General features: G+C 42.9%; 2 protein-coding genes across 15 annotated transcripts in view; one reads left to right on the plus strand and one right to left on the minus strand.

Annotated features, from left to right (window-relative positions):
* The window catches only part of BRPF3 (bromodomain and PHD finger containing 3), a 238,296-nt gene extending 217,403 nt beyond the window's left edge, over nucleotides 1-20,893 (minus strand). For 2 of the 7 annotated variants that reach the window (XM_056557734.1, XM_056557733.1), the window contains exon 1: nucleotides 20,765-20,893. In XM_056557734.1, the coding sequence (XP_056413709.1) occupies nucleotides 20,765-20,884 (120 nt within the window). In that variant the 5' untranslated portion in view covers nucleotides 20,885-20,893. Of the gene's footprint in view, nucleotides 1-18,023; nucleotides 18,043-20,284; nucleotides 20,424-20,694 lie in introns of those variants that run through there. The other 5 variants (XM_056557737.1, XM_056557735.1, XM_056557740.1 and 2 more) reach the window with 5 other exon arrangements.
* Nucleotides 20,519-26,674, plus strand: part of NAV1 (neuron navigator 1) — a 526,544-nt gene continuing 520,388 nt past the window's right edge. For 5 of the 8 annotated variants that reach the window (XM_056557724.1, XM_056557727.1, XM_056557726.1 and 2 more), the window contains exon 1: nucleotides 20,989-21,123. The gene's annotated coding sequence lies outside the window, so the exon portion shown is untranslated. Of the gene's footprint in view, nucleotides 20,645-20,988; nucleotides 21,124-26,674 lie in introns of those variants that run through there. The other 3 variants (XM_056557725.1, XM_056557730.1, XM_056557732.1) reach the window with 1 other exon arrangement.

Raw genomic sequence — 26,674 nt, forward strand, 5'->3', positions numbered from 1 at the left:
TTTTTAATGGTATAAAAAGTGACCAAAATATGCTTTTTTGGACTTTGGAATTTTTTTGCGTGTACGCCATTGACCGTGCGGTTTAATTAATGATACATTTTTATAGTTCGGACATTTACGCACGCGGCGATACCACATATGTTTATTTATTTATTTTTTTACACGGTTTTATTTTTTTTATGGGAAAAGGGGGGTGATTCAAACTTTTATTAGGGAAGGGGTTAAATGACCTTTATTAACACTATTTTTTACTTTTTTTTTTTGCAGTGTTATAGGTCCCATAGGGACCTATAACACTGCACACACTGATCTTTTACACAGATCACAGGCGTGTATTAACACGCCTGTGATCAGTGTTATCGGCACTTGACTGCTCCTGCCTGGATCTCAGGCACGGAGCAGTCATTCATCGATCGGACACCGAGGAGGCAGGTAAGGGTCCTCCCGGTGTCCGGTCAGCTGTTCGGGACGCCGCGATTTCACCGCGGCGGTCCCGAACAGCCCGACTGAGCAGCCGGGTCACTTTCACTTTCGCTTTAGAAGCGGCGGCTTTGACCGCCGCTTCTAAAGGGTTAATACCGCACATCGCCGCGATCGGCCGTTGATGAGCGCCGGGACCGACACGATATGATGCGGGATCGTGGCGCGATCCCGCTTCATATCGCAGGAGCCGGCGCAGGACGTAAATATACGTCCTGCGTCGTTAAGGGGTTAAGCCCTGAAGGACCGAGGACGTACAGGTCCTGCTCCCGTGATATAACGCGGGGTTACACGGTAACCCCGCATCATATCACGGCGGGCCCGGCGTCATAGTGAATCGATCGCTAATCGGCTAAAAGTGAAAGTAAAAAGTGGCGGTTAACTCAGTGGGCGGTTCGGGATAGCCGCGGCGAAATCACGGCATCCCGAACAGCTTACAGGACAGCGGGAGGGCCCTTACCTGCCTCCTCGCTGTCCAATCGCCGAATGACTGCTCAGTGCCTGAGATCCAGGCATGAGCAGTCAAGCGGCAGAATCATCGATCACTGGTTTCCTATGAGAAACCAGTGATCAATGATAAAGATCAGTGTGTGCAGTGTTATAGGTCCCTATGGGAGCTATAACACTGCAAAAAAAAAAGTGAATGAATATCATTTAACCCCTCCCCTATTAAAAGTTTGAATCACCCCCCTTTTCCATAAAAAAAAAAACACAGTGTAAATAAAAATAAACATATATGGTATCACCGTGTGCGGAAATGTCCGAATTATAAAAATATATTGTTAATTAAACCGCTCGGTCAATGGCGTACGCGCAAAAAAATTCCAAAGTCCAAAATAGTGCATTTTGTCACTTTTTATATCATTTAAAAATGAATAAAAAGAGAGCAATAAGTCCTATTAATGCAAAAATGGTACCGTTAAAAACTTCAGATCACAGCACAAAAAATGAGCCCTCATACCGCCCCATACGCGGAAAAATAAAAAAGTTATAGGGGTCAGAAGATGACAATTTTAACCGTATTAATTTTCCTGCATGTAGTTATGATTTTTTCCAGAAGTACGACAATCAAACCTATATAAGAAGGGTATCATTTTAATCGTATGGACCTACAGAATAAAGATAAGGTGTCATTTTTACCGAAAAATGTACTACGTAGAAACGGAAGCCCCCAAAATTTACAAAACTGCGTTTTTTTTTTCAATTTTGTCGCACAATGATTTTTTTTTTCCGTTTCAATGTAGATTTTTGGGCAAAATGACTGACGTCATTACAAAGTAGAATTGGTGGCACAAAAAATAAGCAATCATATGGATTTTTAGGTGCAAAACTTTAGAGTTATGTTTTTTAAAGGCAAGGAGCAAAAAACGAAAATGCAAAAACGGAAAAAACCCCGGTCCTTAAGGGGTTAAAGTTTTTTTTATATATATCAACTGGCTTCAGAAAATTAAACAGATTTGTAAATTACTTCTATTAAAAAATCTTAATCCTTTCAGTACTTATGAGCTTCTGAAGTTAAGGTTGTTCTTTTCTGTCTAAGTGCTCTCTGATGACACCTGTCTTGGGAAACGCCCAGTTTAGAAGAGGTTTGCTATGAGGATTTGCTTCTAAACTGGGCGTTTCCTGAGACAGGTGTCATCAGAGAGCACTTAGACAGAAAAGAACAACCTTAACTTCAGAAGCTCATAAGTACTGAAAGGATTAAGATTTTTTAATAGAAGTAATTTACAAATCTTCAGTACAGTAGAGAATTAGAAAAACATCGGCACTCACCGGTCTTCTCTTTAAAAAACTTCTTTATTAATACATACTCACAACATGAAATGCAGTATGGGAGAGGGATCCGTGCAGGGGGGGTAAGTAGTAGGCAACGGACTCTGTTTCGCTCGTTACACGAGCTTCATCCGGCCATATCTACCTGGAATTCTGTGCTGCTTCTTATACAGGTGGGCGGCCAATCGCCGACGCTCTGGACCGCCCTCCTCACCTGACGCACCTGACGAGTTCTCGTTAGAGTCTCATCATTGGCTAACCGTCGACATTTTTGTAAGTGCGTCAGTATAAGAAAGCATATACAAAAAGACATGTGCATATTGAAAACTAAATATTTAAAAACATGGTGCATAATCTACTTTTTCATTCAAACCGAGAGGACCTGCTGCTGCTGTTTGTACGATCCAGTATGTTTCTCTTTGCAATAGGTATTGATCCAAGCTTATCCCCGGTTTGGGTTTAACTCTTTCGATCCCAGAGAATTTTAGATGATCCAACTGTCCTTTGTGGGCTTCCATCATATGAGCAATAAGACGCGGTGCTCCCTTTAAGGTACGGAACGAATATAGGTGTTCCCTTATCTGAGCACATAACTGTCTTATAGTTTTGCCGATATAGTAGAACCCACAGGGGAAATAAATGACATATACAACAAATTTAGTTCTACATGTGATAAGGTCGGTTACCGTGTGCGTAATTGCCCCCAATCTCATAGTTTTTAACTCTGCATTATACTTACAGAAATTACATGACTTACATGCAAAATTCCCTTTCGGGGAATACTTCTCTAGCCATGGGTTCTCTGTATTTTTCTTTGTTCTTACTTGTTTTTTCAAAATGTCACCTATAGTTTTGTTCTTTCTGTATGAAATTAATGGGTTTTTACTAGCTACTTCTTTCAGTTCTGCATCACTTTCTATTATGTGCCAATTACGTCTAACTGCTTGTTCTATAGTTCTATTCAGGGGAGTATTCTGGAAGGTGAAGGTGAATCGTTTCTGTTCTAATGTGTGTATCTTATTCTTATTTTTATTTTTTAGTAAATTAACTCGTTGCATTTCTGTTGTTCTTTTTCTACCTTCTTTTATTAATTGTATTGGATACTGTCCCTCTATGAGTCTTTTTTGTAAATCATCGGCTTGTTTGTTAAATGTCTCATCTTGTGCATTATTACGTCTAAGACGAATAAATTGTCCATAGGGAATACCCTTCTTCACTGATGCTGGGTGGGAGCTGTGATAATGAAGAAGGGTGTTCCAGGACATATCTTTTCTATACCCTTCGCTCACAATCTTATTATCATTAACTAACAACTTAACATCTAAAAATTCAATGGATGATCCTCCGAATTGAGATGTGAAAGCAAGATTCATTCTATTCACTTCGTTTAGATGTCTAACAAAGCGGACAAATTGTGACTCGGTCCCAGCCCAAGCTATTAGTATGTCGTCCACATAACGGGCATAAAATTTCAAATGCCCGATATATGGATTCATAGAGGAGTAAATATACTGCCTCTCGAATTCTGCCAAGAAGAGGTTTGCATATGTACAGGACACCGGGGTACCCATCGGGGTCCCGGTGTCCTGTTTATACCAACAATCTCCAAACATAAATGTACTGTTAGTTAGTACGAAAGAAAGTGCATCAATTATGAACCCAATAAACTCTTCTGACTTATTGGACCTTCTTAGTCCTTCCTTGACAGCCTGTACACCCGTATCGTGTGGTATACTGGTGTAAAGGCTGACTACATCTATTGAACACAGCTTCCACTCCCTCTCCCAATTCAAATCTTCCATCATCTGTAAAAGATGCAGAGTATCCTTTATGTATGCAGGTATGACTTTCAGCATTGGGCTCAATAGCCATTCCAAATAATGAGAAAGGTGTTCAGTGACAGATCCCACCCCCGAGACGATGGGTCGTCCCGGAGGGGGGGGGGGGGGGGGGCGGGGATCTGTCCCTTATGAACTCTCGGTTTGAATGAAAAAGTAGATTATGCACCATGTTTTTAAATATTTAGTTTTTAATATGCGCATGTCTTTTTGTATATGCTTTCTTATACTGACGCACTTACAAAAATGGCGACGGTTAGCCAATGATGAGACTCTAACGAGAACTCGTCAGGTGCATCAGGTGAGGAGGGCGATCCAGAGCGTCGGCGATTGGCCGCCCACCTGTATAAGAAGCAGCACAGAATTCCAGGTAGATATGGCCGGATGAAGCTCGTGTAACAGAGTCTGTTGTCTACTACTTACCCCCCCTGCACGGATCCCTCTCCCTTACTGCATTTCATGTTGTGAGTATGTATTAATAAAGAAGCTTTTTAAAGAGAAGACCGGTGAGTGCCGATGTTTTTCTAATTCTCTACTGTACTGAAGATTTGAACTTTGCTACTACGTCAGAGCACCACCACATCTCTATTGGTTTGTCCTAGTCGTAGTTTTTTACCCAAATATCCATGGTAAAATGAGGGTGCGTGTGTGCGCGTGTATACCCCGATATACCCCAGGAAAGGCAGGGGAGAGAGGCCGTCGCTGCCCACTTCTCTCCCCCTGCCTTTCCTGGGGTCTAGAGCCCTGCTGCCGGCCCTTCTCTCCCCCTGGTTATGAGCGCCGCTGCCCGTTCTGTCCCCCTGACTATCGGTGCCGGCGCCGATAGCCAGGGGGAGAGAAGGGGCAGCGGAACCCATTGCCGGCGCCGCTGCCCCGTTGCCTCCCCCCATCCCCGGTGGCATAATTACCTGGGTCGGGTCCGCGCTGCTCCAGGCCTCCGGCGTGCGTCCCCTGCATAGTTGCTATGCACGGCGCGGCGCACTGACGTCATGCGCCGCGCCGTGCAGTGCATAGCAACGACGAAGGGGACGCACGCTGGAGGCCTGCAGCAGCGCGGACCCGACCCAGGTAATTATGCCACCGGGGATGGGGGGAGGCAACGGGGCAGCGGCGCCGGCAATGGGTGCCGCTGCCCCTTCTCTCCCCCTGGCTATTGGCGCCGGTACCGATAGTCAGGGGGACAGAACGGGCAGCGGCGAAGATAGCCAGGGGGTGAGAAGGGCCGGCAGTAGGGCTCTAGACCCCAGGGAAGGCAGGGGGAGAGAAGCGGGCAGCGACGGCCTTTCTCCCCCTGCCTTTCCTAGGGCGGTATCGGCGTATAACACGCACATAGACTTTAGGCTAAAAAATTTTAGCCTAAAAAGTGCGTGTTATAGGCCGATAAATACGGTAAAAAAAAAAAAATTCCTGGATAACCCCTTTAACTCCTTCCCGCAGATGGATGTATATATACGTCCATTTTCTCTGTGCCTTAACGCAAATGGACGTGTTTATATATTTTATGCAAATAAGTTTCTCATCACACCATTTTATATATATATATATATATATATATATATATATATATATATATATATATACACACACACACACACACACATACACACACACGTCCATTCCAGATCATGGTGCCGCGGGCGTGCATGCCGGGCACCCTCCGCAGCTGTCAGGAGTGGAGCTGCTATCCAATCCTGACAGTTAACCCCCTCAGTGCCGCAGTCAATGTGACCGCAGAACCGATCACCGGTAACAGAGGGAGGGAGCTCCCTCTCTTCTCCAATGAGACCCCGCAATGTGATCGTGGGGTCTCATTGGTAGCCATGGCAACCAGGGACCTCTGAGCGGCCCCTGGTTACCTGGCTACGAATGCCGATCAGGCTCTGCCCAAAGGCAAAGTCTGATCTTCACTGTGTATTAGTGAAACACTGACAGCTGTCAGTGTTATAATGATAGGGATAATACACTGCAGTACAGATCTGTACGGCAATGTATAATAAGTGTCAAGTTCCCTAGTGGGACAGTAAAGAAAAAAAGAAAAAAGTTAAATAAAGTAATAAAATAAAAATGAATAAATAAACATACACTATCTCCCTTTCCCTCCCCCAAAAAATTATATACACATATTTGGTATCGCCGCTTCCGTAACAACCCAAGCAATAAGAATATCACATTATTTGACCTGCACGATGAATGCCGTAAAAAAAATTAGTAAAAACCTTGCTAGACATTTATGGCTTTATATTAATGTAGCCTCTGTAAAACTAAAATAAAAAGTGATCAAAATGGTCAACTCCTCACGGAAAAAAATTGCCTATCACAAACAAAACACGGGCGGTATAAAAATTAAAAAAATACACCTCTCAGAAAATAGTGATGCACAAAAAAGATTTTTTTTTTTAAATCAAAAATAGTTTTTATAGTGTAAATATGATAAACCATCAAATAAAGTACATTAATGAGGTATCGCCATAATCGACTGACCTGCAGAATAAAATGATCATATCATTGAAACTGCATGGTGAACATCGTAATAAACATTTTTAAATAATCTTGCCAAAATTACTGCTTTTTGGTAATTCTGTCACACGAAAAATGTAATAAGTGATCAAAATGTCAGACATACCCCAAAATAGTATTTATTCAAAACCACTACTTATCCCGCAAATAATAAGCCCTCACATAGCTCCATTGGTGAAAAAATTTTTAAGTTACAGATCTTAGAATAGGGTGACACTAACTAAAAAATAGGAAGACACAAAATCCACACGGTGCTCCCTCATGTCTGAGGCCTGTGTGTGAGTCATGTTGCGCACAAGGGTCACATATGGGATATTGCTAAATATGTCAGAATTAGGGGAACAAATACGGAGTTGTATTTTCCTGTCAGCACCCACTGTGTTGCAGAAAAAAAATGGAGAAAAATTGTATATTTGCAAAAAAAATAAAAATAATAATAATTTAGAATTCCACTTCGCTTTAATTTCTGTGAAACACCTAAAGGGTTAATAAACTTCCCAAATGTCATTTTGATTATGTTGAGGGTGCAGTTTTCATAGTGGAATGATTCATAGGGGGTTCTTACATACAGGCCCCTCAAATCCACTTCAGAACTGAACTGGCCCCTAAAAAGATCTGATTTTAAAGGGGTACTCTGGGGCATTATTATAATTTTTTTTTAAATCAACTGGTGCCAGAAAGTTAAACAGATTTGTAAATTACTTCTATTAAAAAATGTTAATCCTTCCTGTACTTATTAGTTACTGAATACTACAGCAGAAATTATTTTCTTTTTGAAGCACAGAGCTGTCTGCTGACATCACAAGCACAGTGCTCTCTGCTGACATCTCTGTCCATTTTAGGAACTGTCCAGAGTAAAAGGAAACCCCTATAGAAAACATATGCTGTTCTGGACAGTTCCTAAAATGGACAGAGATGTCAGCAGAGAGCACTGTGCTTGTGATGTCAGCAGACAGCTCTGTGTTTCAAAAAGAAAATAATTTCTGCTGTAGTATTCAGCAACTAATAAGTACAGGAAGGATTAACATTTTTTAATAGAAGTAATTTATAAATCTGTTTAACTTTCTGGCACCAGTTGATTTAAAAAAAAAAAAATTTTCACTGGAGTACCCCTTTAAAATTTTCACAATAATTTTGAAAACTGGTGGCAAACGTCTAAGTTCCATAATATCCTAAAAAAAGTTAAACAACTTTTAACAAATGATGTCAACATAAAATAGATATAATGTAAATGCGAATTAACCCCTTGGGGACGGAGGGTTTTTCCGTTTTTGCACTTTCGTTTTTTCCTCCTCACCTTTTAAAAATCATAAGCCTTTCAATTGTCCACCCAGAAATCCATATGATGGCTTATTTTTTGCGCCACCAATTCTACTTTGTAATGACATCAGTCATTTTACCCAAAAATCTACGGCAAAACGGTAAAAAAAATCATTGTGCGACAAAATTGAGGAAAAAATGCCATTTTGTAAATTTTGGGGGCTTCCATTTCTTCGCAGTACATTTTTTGGTAAAAATGACACCTTATCTTTATTCTGTAGGTCCATACGATTAAAATGATACCCTATTTATATAGGTTTGATTTTGTCGTACTTCTGGAAAAAAATCATAACTACATGCAGGAAAATGTATACGTTTAAAATTGTCATATTCTGACCCCTATAACTTTTTTATTTTTCTGCGTACGGGGCGGTATGAAGTTTTTGGCAGTACCATTTATGTATTGATCGGACTTTTTGATCACTTTTACTTTTTATGATATAAAAAGTGACCAAAAATACGCTATTTTGGACTTTGGAATTTTTGGGCGCGTACGCCATTGACCGTGCGGTTTAATTAACGATATATTTTTATAATCCATACATTTCCGCACACGGCGATACCACATAACTTTATTTTTATTTACACAGTTTGTTTTTTTAATTGGGAAAATGGGGGTGATTCAAACTTTTATTATGGAAGGGGTCAAATGATCTTTATTCACTTTTTTTTCCACTTTTTTTTTTTTTTTTGCAGTGTTATAGCTCCCATAGGGACCTATAACACTGCACACACTGATCTTTTACATTGATCACTGGTTTCTCATAGGAAACCACTGATCGATGATTCTGCCGATTGACTGCTCATGCCTGGATCTCAGGCACTGAGCAGTCATTCGGCGATCGGACAACCCTCCTGCTGTCTGTACAGCTGTTAAGGATGCTGCAATTTCACTGCAGCGATCCCGAACAGCACCCTGAGCTAAGCGGCACTGCTTTACTTTCACTTTAGACGCGGCGTTAAACTTTGAATGCCGCGCTATTAGCCACGGGTCCCAGCCGTTGTTAGAGGCTGGGCCCGATCTGCTATGGCCCCTCGTTATAGACAGGGAGCTGGATGAGGGCGTATAGGTACACCCTGCGTCCCCAAGGAGTCTAACTGATTTATGTTGTGTGACTATCTTTTTTAAAAGTAGAGAATCTGGAATAAAAGGAAAAATGCTACACTTTTAAATTTTTCACTAAACTTTGGAGTTTTTCACACAAAAATGCTGAATTTATTGACCAAAATTTACCACTAACATTATGTATAATTTGTCACAAAAAAAAAAAACTATCTCAGAATCACTTTGATAAGTTAAAGTGTCCTGAAGTTATAACAACATGAAGTGAGACAGGTCAGATTTGAAAAATGGTCCTTGGTCATTAACCCCTTGGGGACGGAGCCCATTATGACCCTAAGGACGGGATCATTTTTTGCTAATCTGACCACTGTCACTTTAAGCATTAATAACTCTGGGATGCTTTTACTTATAAATTTGATTCCGAGATAGTTTTTTCGTGACATATTCTACTTCATGTTAGTGGTCGATACTTGCATCATTTCTTGGTGAAAAATTCCAAAATTTGATGAAAAATTTGAAAACGTTGCATTTTTCTAACTTTGAAGCTCTCTGCTTGTAAGGAAAATAGACATTCCAAATAAATTATATATTGATTCACAAATACAATATGTGCATCATAAAGTTGACATGTTTTTACTTTTGGAAGACATCAGATGGCTTCAAAGTTCAGCAGCAATTTTCCAATTTTTCACAAAATTTTCAAAATCTGAATTTTTCAGGGACCAGTTCAGGTTTGAAGTGGATTTGAAGGGCCTTCCTATTAGAAATACCCCACAAATGACCCAATTATAAAAACTGCACCCCTCAAAGTATCCAAAATGACATTCAGTAAGTTTGTTAACCCTTTAGGTGTTTCACAGGAATAGCAGCAGAGTGAAGGAGAAAATTCAAAATCTTAATTTTTTTACACTCGCATGTTCTTGTAGACCCAGTTTTTGAATTTTTAAAAGTGGCAGGGATGTGGAATTCCTATCGCCCGACACTCGGGACAAGCAGTTTGGGTGCCGGGCAGGTGAATATGTCCGGCCCTTAGCAAGCAGGGCCGAACCTGACAAGCGCGGCGGCGCTCTGCAGACTATATGGAGCGGGCTCCCGACTCCTGCCCGCTCCATACTCTGCAGCCCCCGGCTGTAAAAACCTGTGTCCTCCGAAGCAGAGCAGGGGAGATGAGAAGCTGTGTATGTCTTCTCTTCCCTGCTCTGCAGATGTCTGGGGTGATGAGGGGGCGTGGCTTGTTGCTCCCCGTGCAGACCTGCGTCCTCTGCCTTCACTCCCCCCAGCTGTAGCTTCGGAGAGCTGAAGGGAGGAGGCACGTCTGCACGGGGAGATGCATGCGGCGCTCTGCAGTATGTATGGGGCGGCCTCGGGATTCCTGCCCGCTCCATACTCTGCAGCCCCCTGCTGTTCTCAGTAGCCGGGGGCCGCCGCCAATAGCCAGCATGCGGCGATCGCCGCGGCTGGCTATTAACCCTTTAGATCGCCGCTGTCAAAGCTGACAGCGGCATCTAAAGGGACATGTGAATGCTCCCTGGTGGGCTAGTGGGGTGGATCGCCACCCCCCCCCCCCCCCCCGCAGCGCGATTGCGGGGGGAGATCCACTATAGAGGTAGCCGGAGGGCTTACCTCTGCTTCCTCCAGTCCCGGCTCTGTCATTGATAGATCCTGGCTGGACTAGGCTCTAGCAATGGGATCACAGAGCACACAGATTAATGGAGTTCAATAGAACTCTATTCATCTGTATGAGGAATCTAATGATTCCTCATATAAGTGTAATAAAGTGTTAAAAAAAAAAAAGTTTTAATAAAAGTTTGAAAGACACACATTAACCCAGTGGTCTTCAAACTGTGGGCCTCCAGATGTTACAAAACTACAATTCCCAACATGCCAGGACAACCGTTGGCTGTCCGGGCATGCTGGGAGTTGTAGTTTTGCAACATCTGGAGGGCCACAGTTTGAAGACGACTGCATTAACCCCTTCCATGTTAAAAGTTCAAATCACCCCCTTTTCCTATATAAAAACATGTAAACATAATAAAAATAAACATATTTGGTATCGCTTCGTGCGTAATTGTACAGCCTATTAAAATATAACATTATGTATCCCGTACGGTAAATGTAAAAAAAATACCAAACCACAGCCCTCATACAGCCTGGTATGTGGGAAAAAAAATAAAGCTACAGGGGTTAAAAAATGGCAATTAAAAAAATTAGAAAAAGTCCAGAATTAGTAAAACATGACGTAAACGATACAAATCTGTTATCGCTGTAATCAATCGACCTAAAGTATAAAACTAACATGTTATCTCAACCACAAGGTAAATGGCGTAGAAAAGAAAACCACCAAATCTGCTAAATTATCTTTTACTATCTCAAGTTCACTTCCCTAAATATATATATATATATATATATATATATATATTTTTTTTTTTTTTGGTTCAGAGAATGTTATTGAAAAATTAAAAGGTATCCTTAAAGTAGGTAGTTATGGCTATTATAGGGCGAGGAGGAAAAAATGAGAGCGTAAAAGCGAAAATTGGCCCGGACAAGTGGATCGTCATGAGGGACAAGTAGATTTTGCTCCATTTTAGTCCCGTGGACAAGTAGCTTTTTATAAAATTTCCACACCCCAGCAAGTGGTAATAGGAGAAAAAGCCCCCAAAAATTTGTAACCCAATTTCTCTCGAGTAAGGAAATACCTCATATGTGTATGTCAAGTGTTCAGCGGGCGCAGTAGAGGGCTCAGAAGGGAAAGAGCAACAATGGGATTTTGGAGAGTGAATTTTGCTGAAATGGTTTTTGGGGGGCATGTTACATTTAGGAAGCCGCAATGGTGCCAGAACAGCAGAAAACCGCACATGGCATACTATTTTGGAAACTACACCCCTCAAGGCACGTAACAAGGGGTCCAGTGAGTCTTAACATCACGCAGGTGTTTGACGACTTTTTGTTAAAATCGGATGTGTAAATGAAAAAAAAATAAAAAAAGTGCAGTTTCTTCCCCAAATTTACCATTTTTACAAAGGGGTATGGGAGAGAATGCCCCCCAAAATTTGTAACCCCATCTCTTCTGAGTATGGAAATTCCCCATGTTAGGATATAAAATGCTCTGCGGGCGAACTACAATGCTCAGAAGAGAAGGAGCGCCATTGAGCTTTTGGAAAGAGAATTCGTTTGGAATGGTAATCAGGGGCCATGTGCGTTTACAAAGCCCCCTGTGGTGCCAGAACAGTGGAACCCCCCCACATGTGACCCCATTTTGGAAACTACACCCCTCACAGAATTTAATAAGGGCTGCAGTGAGTATTTACACCCCACTGGCGATTGACAGATCTTTGGAACAGTGGACTGTGCAAATGAAAAATTTAATTTTTCATTTTCACGGACCACTGTTCCAAAGATCTGTCAGACACATGTGGGGCGTAAATGTTCACTGTACCCCTTAATACACTACATTAGGGGTGTAGTTTCCAAAATGGGGTCACATGTGGGGGGGGGGGGTCCATTGTTTTGGCGTTATGGGGACTTTGTAAACTCATGTGGCCTTCAATTCCGGACACATTTTCTCTTAAAAATACCAATGGCGCTCCCTCTCTTCTGAGCATTGTAGTTAACCCGCAGAGCACTTTACATCCACATATGGCGTATGTTCTTACTCAGAGGAAATGGGGTTACAAATTTTGGGGGGCTTTTTTTCCTATTTTCGCCTGTGAAAATGAAAAATTTAGGGTAACACCAGCATTTTTGTGAAAACATTATTTTTTTTTCATTTTCCCATCCAAATTTTATGAAAAAAAAAACACCTGTGGGGTGTTAAGGCTCACTATACCCCTTGTCACGTTCCGTGGGGGTGTAGTTTCCAAAATGGGGTCACATGTGGGTATGTTTTTGCGTTTATGTCAGAACCACTGTAAAATCAGCCACCTCTGTGCAAATCACCAATTTAGGCCTCAAATGTACATGGTGAGCTCTCACTCCTGAGCCTTGTTGTGCGTCCGCAGAGTATTTTACGCTTACATATGGGGTATTTCCGTACTCAGGAGAAATTGCGTTACTAATTTTGGGGGGCTTCTTTTCCATTAACTGCTTGTGAAAATAAAAAGTATGGGGCAACACCAGCATGTTCGTGTAAAAAAAAAAAAAAATGTTTACACTAACATGCTGGTGTAGCCCCCAACTTTTCCTTTTCATAAGGGGTAAAAGGAGAAAAAGCCCCCCAAATTTGTTGTGCAATTTCTCCCGAGTACGGAAATACCCCATATGTGGCCCTAAACTGTTTCCTTGAAATACGACAGGGCTCCAAAATGAGAGAGCGCCATGCGCATTTGAGGACTAAATTAGGAATTGCATAGGGGAGGACATAGGGGTATTCTACGCCAGTGATTCCCAAACAGGGTGCCTCCAGCTGATGCTTAACTCCTAGCATGCCTGGACAGTCAGTGGCTGTCCAGAAATGCTGGGAGTTGTTGTTTTGCAACAGCTGGAGGCTCCGTTTTGGAAACACTGCCGTACAATACGTTTTTCATTTTTATTGGGGGGGGGGGGGGGACAGTGTAAGGGGGTGTATATGTAGTGTTTTACCCTTTATTATGTGGTAGTGTAGTGTAGTGTTTTTAGGGTACATTCGCACTGGCGTGTTAGGGTGAGTTTCCCGCTAGAAGTTTGAGCTGCGGCGAAAAATTTGCCGCAGACCAAACTTGAAGCAGGAAACTTACTGTAAACCTGCTCGTGTGAATGTACCCTGTACGTTCACAGGGGGGGGCGCGCAAACCTCCAGCTGTTTCAAAACCACAACTCCCAGCATGCACTGACAGACAGTGCATGCTGGGAGTTGTACTTTTGCAACAGCTGGAGGCACACTGGTTGGAAAACCTTCAGTTAGGTTTTGTTACCTAAGTATTTTCCAACCAGTGTGCCTCCAGCTGTTGCAAAACTACAACTCCCAGCATGTACTAATCGCCGAAGGGCATGCTGGGAGATGTAGTTATGCAACAGCTGGAGGTTACGCAACTACAACTCCCAGCATGGTAAGACAGCTGTTTGGGCATGCTGGGATTTGCAGTTTTGCAAAATCTGGAGGGCTACAGTTTATAGACCACTGCCCAGTGATCTCCAAACTGTGACCCTCCAGATGTTGCAAAACTACAAATCCCAGCATGCCCAGAAAGCAAAGAGCTGTTTAAGCATGCTAGGAGTTGTAGTTTAGCAAGATCTGAAGGGATACAGTTTAGAGACCACTATATAGTGGTCTCAAACTGCAGCCCTCCAGCTGTTGCAAAACTACATATTCCAGCATGCCCAAACAGCAAACAGCTGTCTGGGCATGTTTGGAGTTGTAGTTTTGCAACATCTGGAGAGCTACAGTCTCAGACTGTAGCCCTCCAGATGTTGCTAGGCAACTTACCGGCTTCCGTAGGATCCAGGAAGCCGTCTTCTTCTGCCACACGCGCCGATCTCCATCGCCGCCCGGCGATCACAGTCGCCCGCAGCCTCCGGAGGGGTAAGTGGACCTTGGGCGTTCGGTCCCCTTCATTTCCCCGTTCTGCCCCACCTATTGTTGCCCGATCGCCGACATGGGGGGGGTCTAATGACCCCCTTGGGCATTTGCACGGGGTGCCTGCTGATAGATATCAGCAGTCACCACGGTCCGGTCTCCGCTCAGCGCGGACCGAAATTCCCACGGGCGTATGGATACGCCCTTCGTCCTTAAGTACCAGGACGCAAGGGCGTATCCATACGTCCTTCGTCCCCAACAGGTTAAAGGGGTACTCCTGTGGAAAACTTTATTTTTTTTTAAATCAATTGGTGCGGATAGGGGATAAGTGTTTGATCGCGGGGGGTCTGAACGCTGGGACCCCCCATGATTTCCTGCATGGGGCCACGGCTCTCTCTTGCAGGAGGCGTGCCAGCCACACCATGACGTTCATGTCTCCCCACCTCTTCCATAGAACTGTATGGGGAGGGGTCATAACCGTCGACCTCTCTAGACCGACTATACGCGCATTAGCGGTCGAACCCCCCCATGATCAAACACTTGTCCCCTATCCGGTGGATAGGGGATAAGTTGTATAACGCTGCAGATGTCCTTTAAACAGATTTGTAAATTACTTCTATTAAAAAAAATCTTAATCCTTCCAGTACTTATTAGCGGCTGAATACTACATAGGAAATTATTTTCTTTTTTAATTTATTTGTTGTCTGTCCACAGTGCTCTCTGCTGACACCTCTGTCCATGTCAGGAACTGTCCAGAGCAGGAGAAAATTCATAAGGCAAACATATGCTGCTCTGGACAGTTCCTAAAATGGGCAGAGGTGTCAGCAGAGAGCACTGTGGACAGACAGAAAATAAATCCAAAAAGAAAAGAATTCCCTCTGTAGTATACAGCAGCCAAAAATTTCTGGAAGGATTAAGATTAAGAAGTAATTTACAAATCTGTTTAACTTTTTGGCACCAGTTGATTTAAAAAAATAAAATAAAATAAAAAAAAATAAAAAAACTTTAAGGCCTGGTCCTGAAGGGGTTAAAGAGAATTTGACAGCTAGTTCACACCTAAACCTAGTATACTGGCTTATAGTGCGGGTGAAGAGCTGTAAAATGAGGGGTTACTGCCTGAAATACATTCACTAGGTGCTGCGTTTTTCTTGTAAATAGATTAATTCCTAATGTGCCCTAGCACACATTGGAGGCAGGAAGCCAGCTGGCCGAGTTCCCCTGTCTCCTCTCACTTCGCTCACCTGCGGCCTTCTTTGGCATAATAATTAGGGGGGCCGGGCAGACAGGGTATTATGTAAGAGACAGGGGAACTCTGTCAACCAGCTACCCGCCTCCAATGCGCGCTGAGGCATATTAGAAATTAAACTTTTTACAAGCAGAACGCAGAACCTAGTGAACGTATTTCAGTGAATAATTCCTCATTTTTCACACACTAGCACTGTAACCCTGTATACTGGGTTTAGTGCAGGTGAACTAGATGTAAGAATATCTTTAAGCACTGTATTTACATTTCTTCAAACCATCCTTAGGACATTCAAATTACTTGCACAGTTTACTGAGGAGTGTTGGAGTGATCGCAGGAGTGCGGAAGATGCTCATCACAGATGGCTTCAGATACTGTACATATGTCCTGGAGTTGTCTGTGATGAGCTTATGAGCTTAAGGTGGCAGGGGAGCACACTTCGGAGATCCTGTCCACCCAGCCTAGCCATCTGCTTTTAGGGTACGTTCACACAGGCGTATTTCCTTTTTAAACTCTAAGCGTATTTCTGACTGAGAGTCTGAAAGGGGCTGGCTCCACTGGCTATCTGCAGCAAACTTTTGTCAGCAGAATCTCCGCTGCATAAAATGTACCACAGACCCCATTGACTTCAAATTCAGGTTTTCGCTGAAAGAAAGGACTCTGCATGGAAATGCATTGCCGTCTACAAGTTGGTGCATTTCACATTGGTCCAAGCGCCGGCATGTTCTTCCAGCACAAAGGGGAATGTCCGCTCAAAATTTTTTCGTGGGGACATTTCCCGTGTGAGCATAGCCATGTGAGCAGTGGAGCAGTGATCACTAATCTAGCCAACAAGCAGTAAACAATGGGAACAGAGGATGGGCACAATATACAAACATGGAATGGCAAAATTTTTACTTTTGCATTAAAGGGGTACTCCGGTGAAAAACTTTTTTTTTAATCAACTGGTGCCAGAAAGTTAAACAGATTTGTAAATTACTTCTATTAAAAAATCTTAATCCTTCCTGTACTTATTAGCTGCTGAATACTACAGTGGAAATTCTTTTCCGTTTGAAACACAGAGCTGTCTGCTGACATCATGAGCACAGTGCTCTCTGCTGACATCTCTGTCCATTTTAGGAACTGTCCAGAGTAAAAGGAAATCCTCATAGAAAACATATGCTGTTCTGGACAGTTCCTAAAAAGGACAGAGATGTCAGCAGAGAGCACTGTGCTCATGATGTCAGCAGACAGCTCTGTGTTTCAAAAAGAAAAGAATTTCCGCTGTAGTATTCAGCAGCTATTAAGTACAGGAAGGATTAAGATTTTTTTATAGAATTAATTTACAAATCTGTTTAACTTTCTGGCACGTTGATTTAAAAAAAAAAAAAAAAAAAAGTTTTCACCGGAGTACCCCTTTAATTACTAAATAAATGGTGATGTAGGAGAGGAAGAAACCACTTTAACCCCTTAAAGACACGCACCTTAAGAGTAGAGCACTGCAGCAACTGGAGGTTCCAGTGGTTCTAATCAGAACCCCGCTTTGCAATTACAGGGGTCTGAGAAGCACAAATGGCCACTGGATGTCTCTTTACCTCTTACTGGAGAGTCAGGCTATACAAGATTGCAGGCAGTACTACGATAATAGAAAAGCATGTAAACATGGATATCATTTCAATCATAGTAACCCACAGAATAAAGAAAACAAGGCAGTTTTACAGTAAAAATGCAAAATTGCGGTTTTCTTTTTTCATTTCTCCACACAAATGGTACTTTCTGGTTGCGATATACAATTAATGGTAAAATGAAAGGTGTCATTACAAAGTACATTTGGTCGTGCAAAAAACAAGCCCTTCTAAGGGTCTGTAGATGGGGGAAAAAAAAAAATAATAAGTTATGCCTCGCCAGGAGGCAAAAAAAAAAAAAAAAAAGAAATGCAAAATGAAATTGTCTGTGTCCTTAAAGGGGTATTGTGCCCCTAAACATCTTATCCCCTATCCAAAATATAGGGATAAGATGTCTGATCACGGGGGTCTCTCTCTTGAGCGGCACCCCAGTCATCCGGTGCACGGAGCGAACTCCGCTCCGTGCCGAATGAAGGTCGACCACAGCCATCACGCCCCCTCCATTCATTTCTATGGGAGGAGGCCTGACGGCTATGTACTAGCTATGTTGCCCCATCCAATAGACATATATGGAGGGGGCTTGGCGTGACATCACAAACATGGAAGCTCCAAGCTTATTCCCTATGCTTTGGCTAGAAGATAAGATGTCTAGGGGAAGAGTACTCCTATAACCTCCCCAGGACGCAGGGCATACCTGTACGTCCTATGCCGGCTCCCCTGATATGACGCAGGATCACTAGCTGACCCTGGGTCACAGCGAGTCGGTTAGTACCGGACATCACCGATCGTGGCCTTCTTCCAGGTGCCTCGGCTTAATACATCACTCTGTCGCTCAGCCTATCGCTGCTGCCGGTGATTAGTTGATCGCAGTGTTACGATTCGGGTCCAAAATGCTGGAAGAAGACAGAGGATGGAAGACTGATTCCAACAGGGCCAGGGGAGTAATGTAAGTTATGTTTATTACAGCAGCCCAGGCAGAGATAAAAATTAACCTCTTAAGGACATAGGGCGTACCTGTACGCCCTACGTCCGGTCCAGGGATTTAAAACGCTGTGTCATACCGGGTCGGTCATGGCAGCTAATGATAGCGGGACCCTTGGCTAATAGCGTGCGGCACCAATCATTGTGCCGCGCGCTATTTACCCTTTAGACGTGGCGATCAAAGTTGATAGCCGCGTCTAAAATGAAAGTGAAAGCTTCCTGGCAGCTCAGTCGGGCTGATCGGGACTATCGCGATAAAATCGCGATGTCGTGCTCAGCAAGCACGTGAGCGGAGGTCCCTCCATCGCGTCCGATCGGCGTTTGATTGCTCCAAGCCTGAGATACAGCCGCCTATAACACTGATCCAAGCAAAGCTATGGCTTTGCAGGGAACAGTGTAAAAGATCAGTGTGTGCAGTGTTATTGCCCCCTATGGGAGCTATAACACTGCAAAAAAAAAAAAAGTGAAAAAAAAAGGTTAATAAAAGGTCATTTAACCCCTTCCCTAATAAAAGTTTGAATCACCCCCCTTTTCCCATAAAAAAAAAAAGTGGAAATAAAAATAAACATATGTGGTATCGTCCTGTGCGGAAATGTCCGAATTATAAAAAATATATCGTTAATTAAATCGCACGGTCAATGGCGTACGTGCAAAAAATTTGCAAAGTCCAAAATAGCGTATTTTTGGTCACTTTTCATATCATGAAAAAAATTAATAAAAAGTGATCAAAAAGTCTGATCAATACAAAAATGGTACCGATAAAAACTTCAGATTACGGCACAAAAAATGAGCCCTCATACTGGTCCGTACGCAGAAAAATAAAAAAAAGTTATAGGGGTCAGAAGATGAGAATTTTTAACGTATAAATTTCCCTGCATGTAGTCAGGATTTTTTTCAGAAGTTCGACAAAATCAAACCTGGATAAGTATAAAGATAAGGTGCATAGAAACGGAAGCCCCCAAAAGTAACAAAATGGCATTTTTTTTCTTCAATTTTGTTGCACATTTAATTTTTTTTTTCGTTTCGCCATGGATTTTTTGGTAAATTGACTAATGTCACTGCAAAGTAGAATTGGTGGCGCAAAAACTAAGCCACCATATGGAATTTAATGTGCACAATTGAAAGCGTTATGATTTTTAGAAGGTGATGAGGAAAAAATGAAAATGCAAAAACAGAAAAACCCTGCGGGTTTAAAAAAAAAAAAAAAAAAACATGCCCTGGAATAATCTATATTTCAGCTAAAACAAGATTAGTGCTAGGAAAACGTTCTATTTTTCTCATGACAAAATTTCATTCTATTCTTTGCACCAAAGTATACAGTGTTAAAATGCATGCAATGCTCTGAAGCCCCTATTGACACGTCAATTCATGCACGGTTCCCGCCTGTGTGTTCATGACCTTACAGAAAGACTGTCTAGGTCTTCAACCCGCGGACCTCCAGATGTTGCAAAACTACAACTCCCAGCAAGCCCGGACAGCCGTTGGCTGTCCGAGCATGCTGGGAATTGTAGTTTTGCAACATCTGGAGGTCCGCCGGTTGAAGATCACTGGTCTAGGATGTCCATAGCTTTTATTTTCCAAGAGCAGAATATTTCTTTTAGACAGCTTCTTAAGTCTCCCAAACAGACATCTATAAACACTGGAGGAGATTAATCAAGACCTATATAGCAGTGTTTCCTGACCAGTTGTCCAATCAGATCGCTTCTTTTATTTTTCAGAGGCCTTTTCAAAAATTAAAGAAGCAATCTGGTTGCTATGGGCAACTGGTCGACTTTTCCTCTGCACAGGTTTTGATGAATCTCCCTCACTGTCACTATGTAGCAGTGTTTCCCAACCAATGCGCCTCCAGCTGTTGCAAAAGTACAACTCCCAGCATGCTCAGTCAAAGGCTGTTTTGCAACAGCTGGAGGCACACTGGTTAGGAAACACTGCTATATAGGGCTGAGAAAAACGCAGAGGATAAGGTATACATACACATCTGCTTGACAACTATGCTCGCGCTGGTACCAGTTGTCTCTATCTTAAGGTGTCAGTATTTTCCAATTCTTCTGTGATGAAAACAGACAGTAAACAGACATTCAACCTGCTGTCAACCGAGAGGGTTAAAAACTATCTGTACACAGGAGACATTACGGAAAAGACAGCAAGCACAGTTATCCAGCAAGGAACGCAAAAGATGGCTGGCCACACTAGGGTAAAGGTAGACAACTAATACAACGTCATAGAGAGGGGAAGAAGCATCGAAAGGTGAAGAAAAAAAATTATGTCAGTAAAGGGCAGAAAATTGGCGACAGAGGCAGAGACGCTTGACGGTAGAACCTAGACAGAACGAGGGTAAGAAAAATCATCGTTACGTGTTTGGATCACATGATCCACTGACATACAACGAAGACGTTGAGCGGTTTACATACAGTCCGTGCAGTTGAGCAGCATCTGAATAAAAGTGCAAATTACAGCAGTAGCAGCAGCAACAGCAACAGGAAAGGGAGATAGCGAAGGTGGAGCTCCGGCGAAAAGGGGAGGAGCCTGTGGGAAAACCGAGAGGGGAGGGAGGTGACTTCTGGTCATCGCCATTTTTCCGCTTCCGGAGCAGATGAGGGAAGACGGAAGAGAACGCGAGCGCCGTAATATGACGTGTCTTTCCCGCCATTTGCTCTAGGGCTGACTGGATCTGAGCGGTTTGGTTTTTGCTGTAACGTGATGGCGGATAGTTCTAGTGTGCGAATAGTTAGTAAGAGAGTCATACCCTACAAGGAACATCACCGGAGGATGGGGAGCAGCTTTCCCCGTGTCATAAAGCCATTTCCTAGCGGGTGAAATTGGATTTTTTATTAAACCCTGTTCATAAACTGCGACTGGAAACCTTTTGGTGTAAAAAGTCATATTTTTCTTTTGTAGATGTAATGGATGCACAGAATCGTATATTATTGCACCTGGTCTTTAACCCATTAAGGACCAATCCCATTTTGACCTTAAAGGAGAACTCCAGAACATAAAAATTGTCCCCCATACTGCCGGCAGTAAAAAAATAAAGATGTGCATACCTTCCTCCGCTCCCCCGGGGCCTTCGGTAATCGTCTCCAGCCTCTGCCGTGAACCTCTTCCTTGTGGTCGAAGAGTCTTACTGTGCTCAGCCAATCACCAGCCGCAGTGAAGTCCCGTCTCGGCCGGCGATAGGCTGAGCGACAGTGTGACGTTTTCGGCCGCCGGTGTAGTGAAGAATTTTGTGTCCTGCAGCGTTTTCACACTGCCGCTCAGCCTATTGCTGGCTGAGTTTGACTTCGCTGCGGCTGGTGATTGGCTGAGCGCAGTATGATTCATCCGGCAACCAGGAAGTGGATTGTGGCGGAGACCTGAGCCGGTTACCGGAGACCCCGGGGGAGCGGAGGAAGGTATATACATCTTTATTTATTTTTTAATGCCGGCAGTATGTGCGACAATTTTTATATTCCGGAGTTCTCCTTTAAGAACCAAGCCAATTTTATTTTTGCATTTTCGTTTTTTCCTCCTTGTCTTCTAAAAGTCTTAACTCTTTTATATTTTGAACCACAGACTAGTATGAGGGCTTGTGTTTTGCGTGACCAGTTGTCCTGCGTAATTAAATCACTCATTTTACCATAAAATGTATGGTGCAACCAAAAAAAATACTATTTGAGTGGGGAAAATAAAAAGAAAAAGGTTTAGTTTTCACGTCGTACAATGTATGTTAAAAATGATGTGTTCTTTATTCTGTGGGTCAATACAATTAACCCCTTAAGGACCCAGCCATTTTACACCTTAGGACCCGGCCATTTTTTGCACATCTGACCACTGTCACTTTAAACATTAATAACTCTGGAATGCTTTTAGTTATCATTCTGATTCCGAGATTGTTTTTTCGTGACATATTCTACTTTAACATAGTGGTGCAATTTTGTGGTATCTTGCATCCTTTCTTGGTGAAAAATCCCAAAATTTGATGAAAAATTTGAAAATTTTGCATTTTTCTAACTTTGAAGCTCTCTGCTTGTAAGGAAAATGGATATTCCAAATAATTTTTTTTTATTCACATATACAATATGTCTACTTTATGTTTGCATCATAAAATTTACGTGTTTTTACTTTTGGAAGACACCAGAGGGCTTCAAAGTTCAGCAGCAATTTTTCACAAAATTTCCAAACTCACATTTTTTCAGGGACCAGTTCAGGTTTGAAGTGGATTTGAAGGGTCTTCATCTTAGAAATACCCCACAAATTACCCCAATATAAAAACTGCACCCCCAAAGTATTCAAAATGACATTCAGTCAGCATTTTAACCCTTTAGGTGTTTCACAGTAATAGCAGCAAAGTGAAGGAGAAAATTCAAAATCTTAATTTTTTACACTCGCATGTTCTTGTAGACCCAATTTTTGAATTTTTACAAGGGGTAAAAGGAGAAAATGTATACTTATATTTATAGCCCAATTTCTCTCGAGTAAGCACATGCCTCATATGTCTATGTAAAGTGTTCGGCGGGCGCAGTAGAGGGTTCAGAAGGGAAGGAGAGACAAGGGGATTTTGGAGAGTACATTTTTATGAAATGGTTTTTGGGGGGCATGTTGCATTTAGGAAGCCCCTATGGTGCCAGAACACAGGAAAAAAAAAAACACATGGCATACCATTCTGGAAACTAGACCCCTTGAGCAACGTATCAAGGAATAAAGTGAGCCTTAATACCCCACAGGTGTTTCACGACTTTTGCATATGTAAAAAAATTTCAATAAAATGTTTCCCCCCCCCCCCCCAAATTTCACATTTTTGCAAGGGTTAATAGCAGAAAATAACCCCCAAAATTTGTAACCCATCTCTTCTGAGTATGGAGATACCCCATAAGTTGACCTGAAGTGGACTACGGGCGAACTACAATGCTCAGAAGAGGAGTCATATTTGGCTTTTTGAGAGCAAATTTTGATAGGGGGCATGTCGCATTTAGGAAGCTCCTATGGTGCCAGGACAGCAAAAAATACCCACATGCCATACTATTTTGGAAACTAGACCCCTTGAGGAACATAACAAGGAATAAAGTGAGCCTTAATACCCCACAGGGGTTTCACGACTTTTGCATACGTAAAAAAAAAATTTCACTAAAATGTGTTTCCCCCCCAAATTTTACATTTTTGCAAGGGTTAATAGCAGAAAATAACCCCCAAAATTTGTAACCCCATCTCTTCTGAGTATGGAGGTACCCCATAAGTTGACCTGAAGTGCACTACGGCGAACTACAATGCTCAGAAGAGGAGTCATATTTGGCTTTTTGAGAGCAAATTTTTCGCATTTAGGAAGCCCCTATGGTGCCAGAACAGCAAAATAACCCCCACATGGCATACCATTTTGGAAACTAGACCCCCTGAGGAACGTAACAAGAGGTACAGTGAGCATTTACCCCCCCCCCCACTGGTGTCTGTCAGATCTTTGGAACAGTGGGCTGTACAAAATTTTTAATTTGCTTAGCCCACTGTTCCAAAGATCTGTCAGACACCAGTGGGGGGTAAATTCTCACTGCACCCCTCATTACATTCCGTGAGGGGTGTAGTTGCCGAAATGGGGTCACATGTGGGGTTTTGTTTTTTTTGCGTTTGTCAAAACCGCTGTAACAATCAGCTACCCCTGTGCATATCACCTCAAATGTACATGGCGCACTCTCCCTTCTGGGCCTTGTGCGCCCCCAGAGCACTTTGCGCCCACATATGGGGTATTTCCGTAGTCGGGAGAAATTGCATTACAAATTTTGGGGAGCTTTTTTCCCTTTTACCTCTTGTCAAAATGAAAAGTATAGGGCAACACCAGCATATTAGTGTAAACAATTTATTTTTTTACACTAACATGCTGGTGTAGACCCCCAACTTCACCTTTTCATGAGGGGTGAAAGGAGAAAAAGACCCCCAAAATTTGTAAGGCAATTTCTCCCGAGTACGGCGATACCCCACATGTAACCCTATTCTGTTGCCTTGAAATACGACAGGGCTCCAAAGTGAGAGCGCCATGTGCATTTGAGGCCGGAATTAGGGATTTGCATAGGGGTGGACATAGGGGTATTCTACGCCAGTGATTCCCAAACAGGGTGCCTCCAGCTGTTGCAAAACTCCCAGCATGCTTGGACAGTCAACGGCTGGCCGGCAATACTGGGAGTTGTTGTTTTGCAACTGCTGGAGGCTCCATTTTGGAAACAGTGGCATACCAGACGTTTTTCATTTTTATTGGGGAGGGGGGCTGTGTAGGGGTATGTGTATATGTAGTGTTTTTTACTTTTTATTTTGTGTTAGTGTAGTGTAGTGTTTTTAGGGTACAGTCACACGGGCGGGGGATTACAGCGAGTTTCCTGCTGCGAGTTTGAGCTGCCGCGCAAAATTTGTTGCATCGCAAACTTGCAGCCTGATACTCACTGTAAGCCCCTGCCCATGTGAATGTACCCTGTACATTCACAGGGGGGGGACCTCCAGCTGTTGCAAAACTACAACTCCCAGTATGCACAGTCTATCAGTGCATGCTGGTAGTTATAGTTTTGCAACAGCTGGAGGCACACGGGTTGGGAAACACTGAGTTAGGAAACAGACAATGTTTCCCAACCAGTGTGCCTCCAGTTGTTGCAAAACCACAACTCTCAAACATTCTCAGGCATGCTGGAAGTAGTAGTTTGGCAACATCTTTAGAGCCAGATGTTGCCGAACTTCAACTCCCAGCATGCTTGGAGTTGTAGTTTGCAACATCTGGAGGACTACAGTTTGCAGACCACTAATACAGTGGTACCCAATCTGTGCCCTTCCAGATGTTGCAAAACTACAACTCCCAGTATGCCCAAACTGTCCAGGCATGCTGGGAGTTGTAGTTCTGCAACATCTGAAGGGCCAGATGTTACAGAACTACAACTCCCAGCATGCCTGGACAGTAAGGGCATGCTGAGAATGTGTAGTTTTGCAACATCTGGAAGGGCACAGTGGTCTCCAAACTGGACCTCCAGATGTTGCAAAACTGTGGTCTCCAAACTGTGGACCTCCAGATGTTGCAAAACTGCAACTCCCAGCATGCCCAGGGCTGTCTGGGCAGGCTGTGAGTTGTAGTATACAGGGTCCCAATACAGTAATGCATGTCGCTTTACGGCGACGTGCATTGCTGCAAAGGGCCCGACCGCGGCTGAAGATCTACTCACCTGTCGCCGCCGCCGTTTTCATCGCCGGGATCCGGGTCTTCAGGGACGAGGTAAGTACCGGGGCCGGTCCCCAGCACTCCCCCGTCCCCCGCCGCGTCCTCCGGTCTTCCTCCCGTCCTCTCCGGACTTCCAGGGGCCGGGCAGGGCCGGAGGAAGTAACCGCCCGTCCCCCCCCTGCGATTGGTCGGTTAACTAACCAACGGATCGCAGGGGATCGGAGGAGGTGGCAGGCTTGCCACCTTGCTCCTATTCTTTAGCATGGTCCTGGCTGTCTGTGACATGGTCCTGGCTGTCCCAGAGACCCGATCAGCCCGGTATCGCCGCAGATCGCAAGGGTGACCTCGGCATTTGCCCTGGATTCCTGCTGAAGGATTTCAGCAGGGATCCGCTTCCAATCTCTTCCAAGGACCGGACATTTTTCGGTTTTTGCGCTTTCGTTTTTTCCTCCTTACCTTTAAAAAATCATAACTCTTAAAATTTTGCACCTAAAAATCTGTATTATGGCTTATTTTTTGCGCCACTAATTCCACTTTGTAATGATATCAGTCATTTTACCCCAAAATCTACGGCGAAACGGGAAAAAAATTATTGTGCGACAAAATTGAAAAAATACAGCCATTTTGTAACTTTTGGGGGCTTCCGTTTCTACTTAGTACATTTTTCGGTAAAAATGACACCTTATTTTTATTCTCTAGGTCCATACGGTTAAAATGATACCCTACTTATATAGGTTTGATTTTGTATTGCTTCAGAAAAAAATCATAACTACATACAGGAAAATGTATACGTTTAAAATTGTCATCTTCTGACCATTATAACTTTTTTATTTTTCCGTGTTCAGGGTGCTATGAGGGTTCATTTTTTGCGCCGTAATGTGAAGTTTTTGTCGGTACCATTTTTGCATTGATCTGACTTTTTGATCACTTTTTATTCATCTTTTCATGATATAAAAAGTGACCAAAAATAAGCTATTTTGGACTTTGGAATTTTTTTGCGCGTACGCCATTGACCATGCGGTTTAATTAGCAGTATATTTTTTTAAATCGGACATTTCCGCACGCGGCGATACCACATGTGTTTATTTTTATTTACACAGTGTTTTTTTTTATTATTGGAAATGCCGGGTGATTCAAACTTTTATTAGGGGAAGGGATCATTCAAAGGGTTAATGATTTTTTTACACTTTTCTTTTGCAATA

This window comes from Hyla sarda, chromosome 2 (genome assembly GCF_029499605.1).
Source record: "Hyla sarda isolate aHylSar1 chromosome 2, aHylSar1.hap1, whole genome shotgun sequence".
Classification (NCBI taxonomy): domain Eukaryota; kingdom Metazoa; phylum Chordata; class Amphibia; order Anura; family Hylidae; genus Hyla; species Hyla sarda.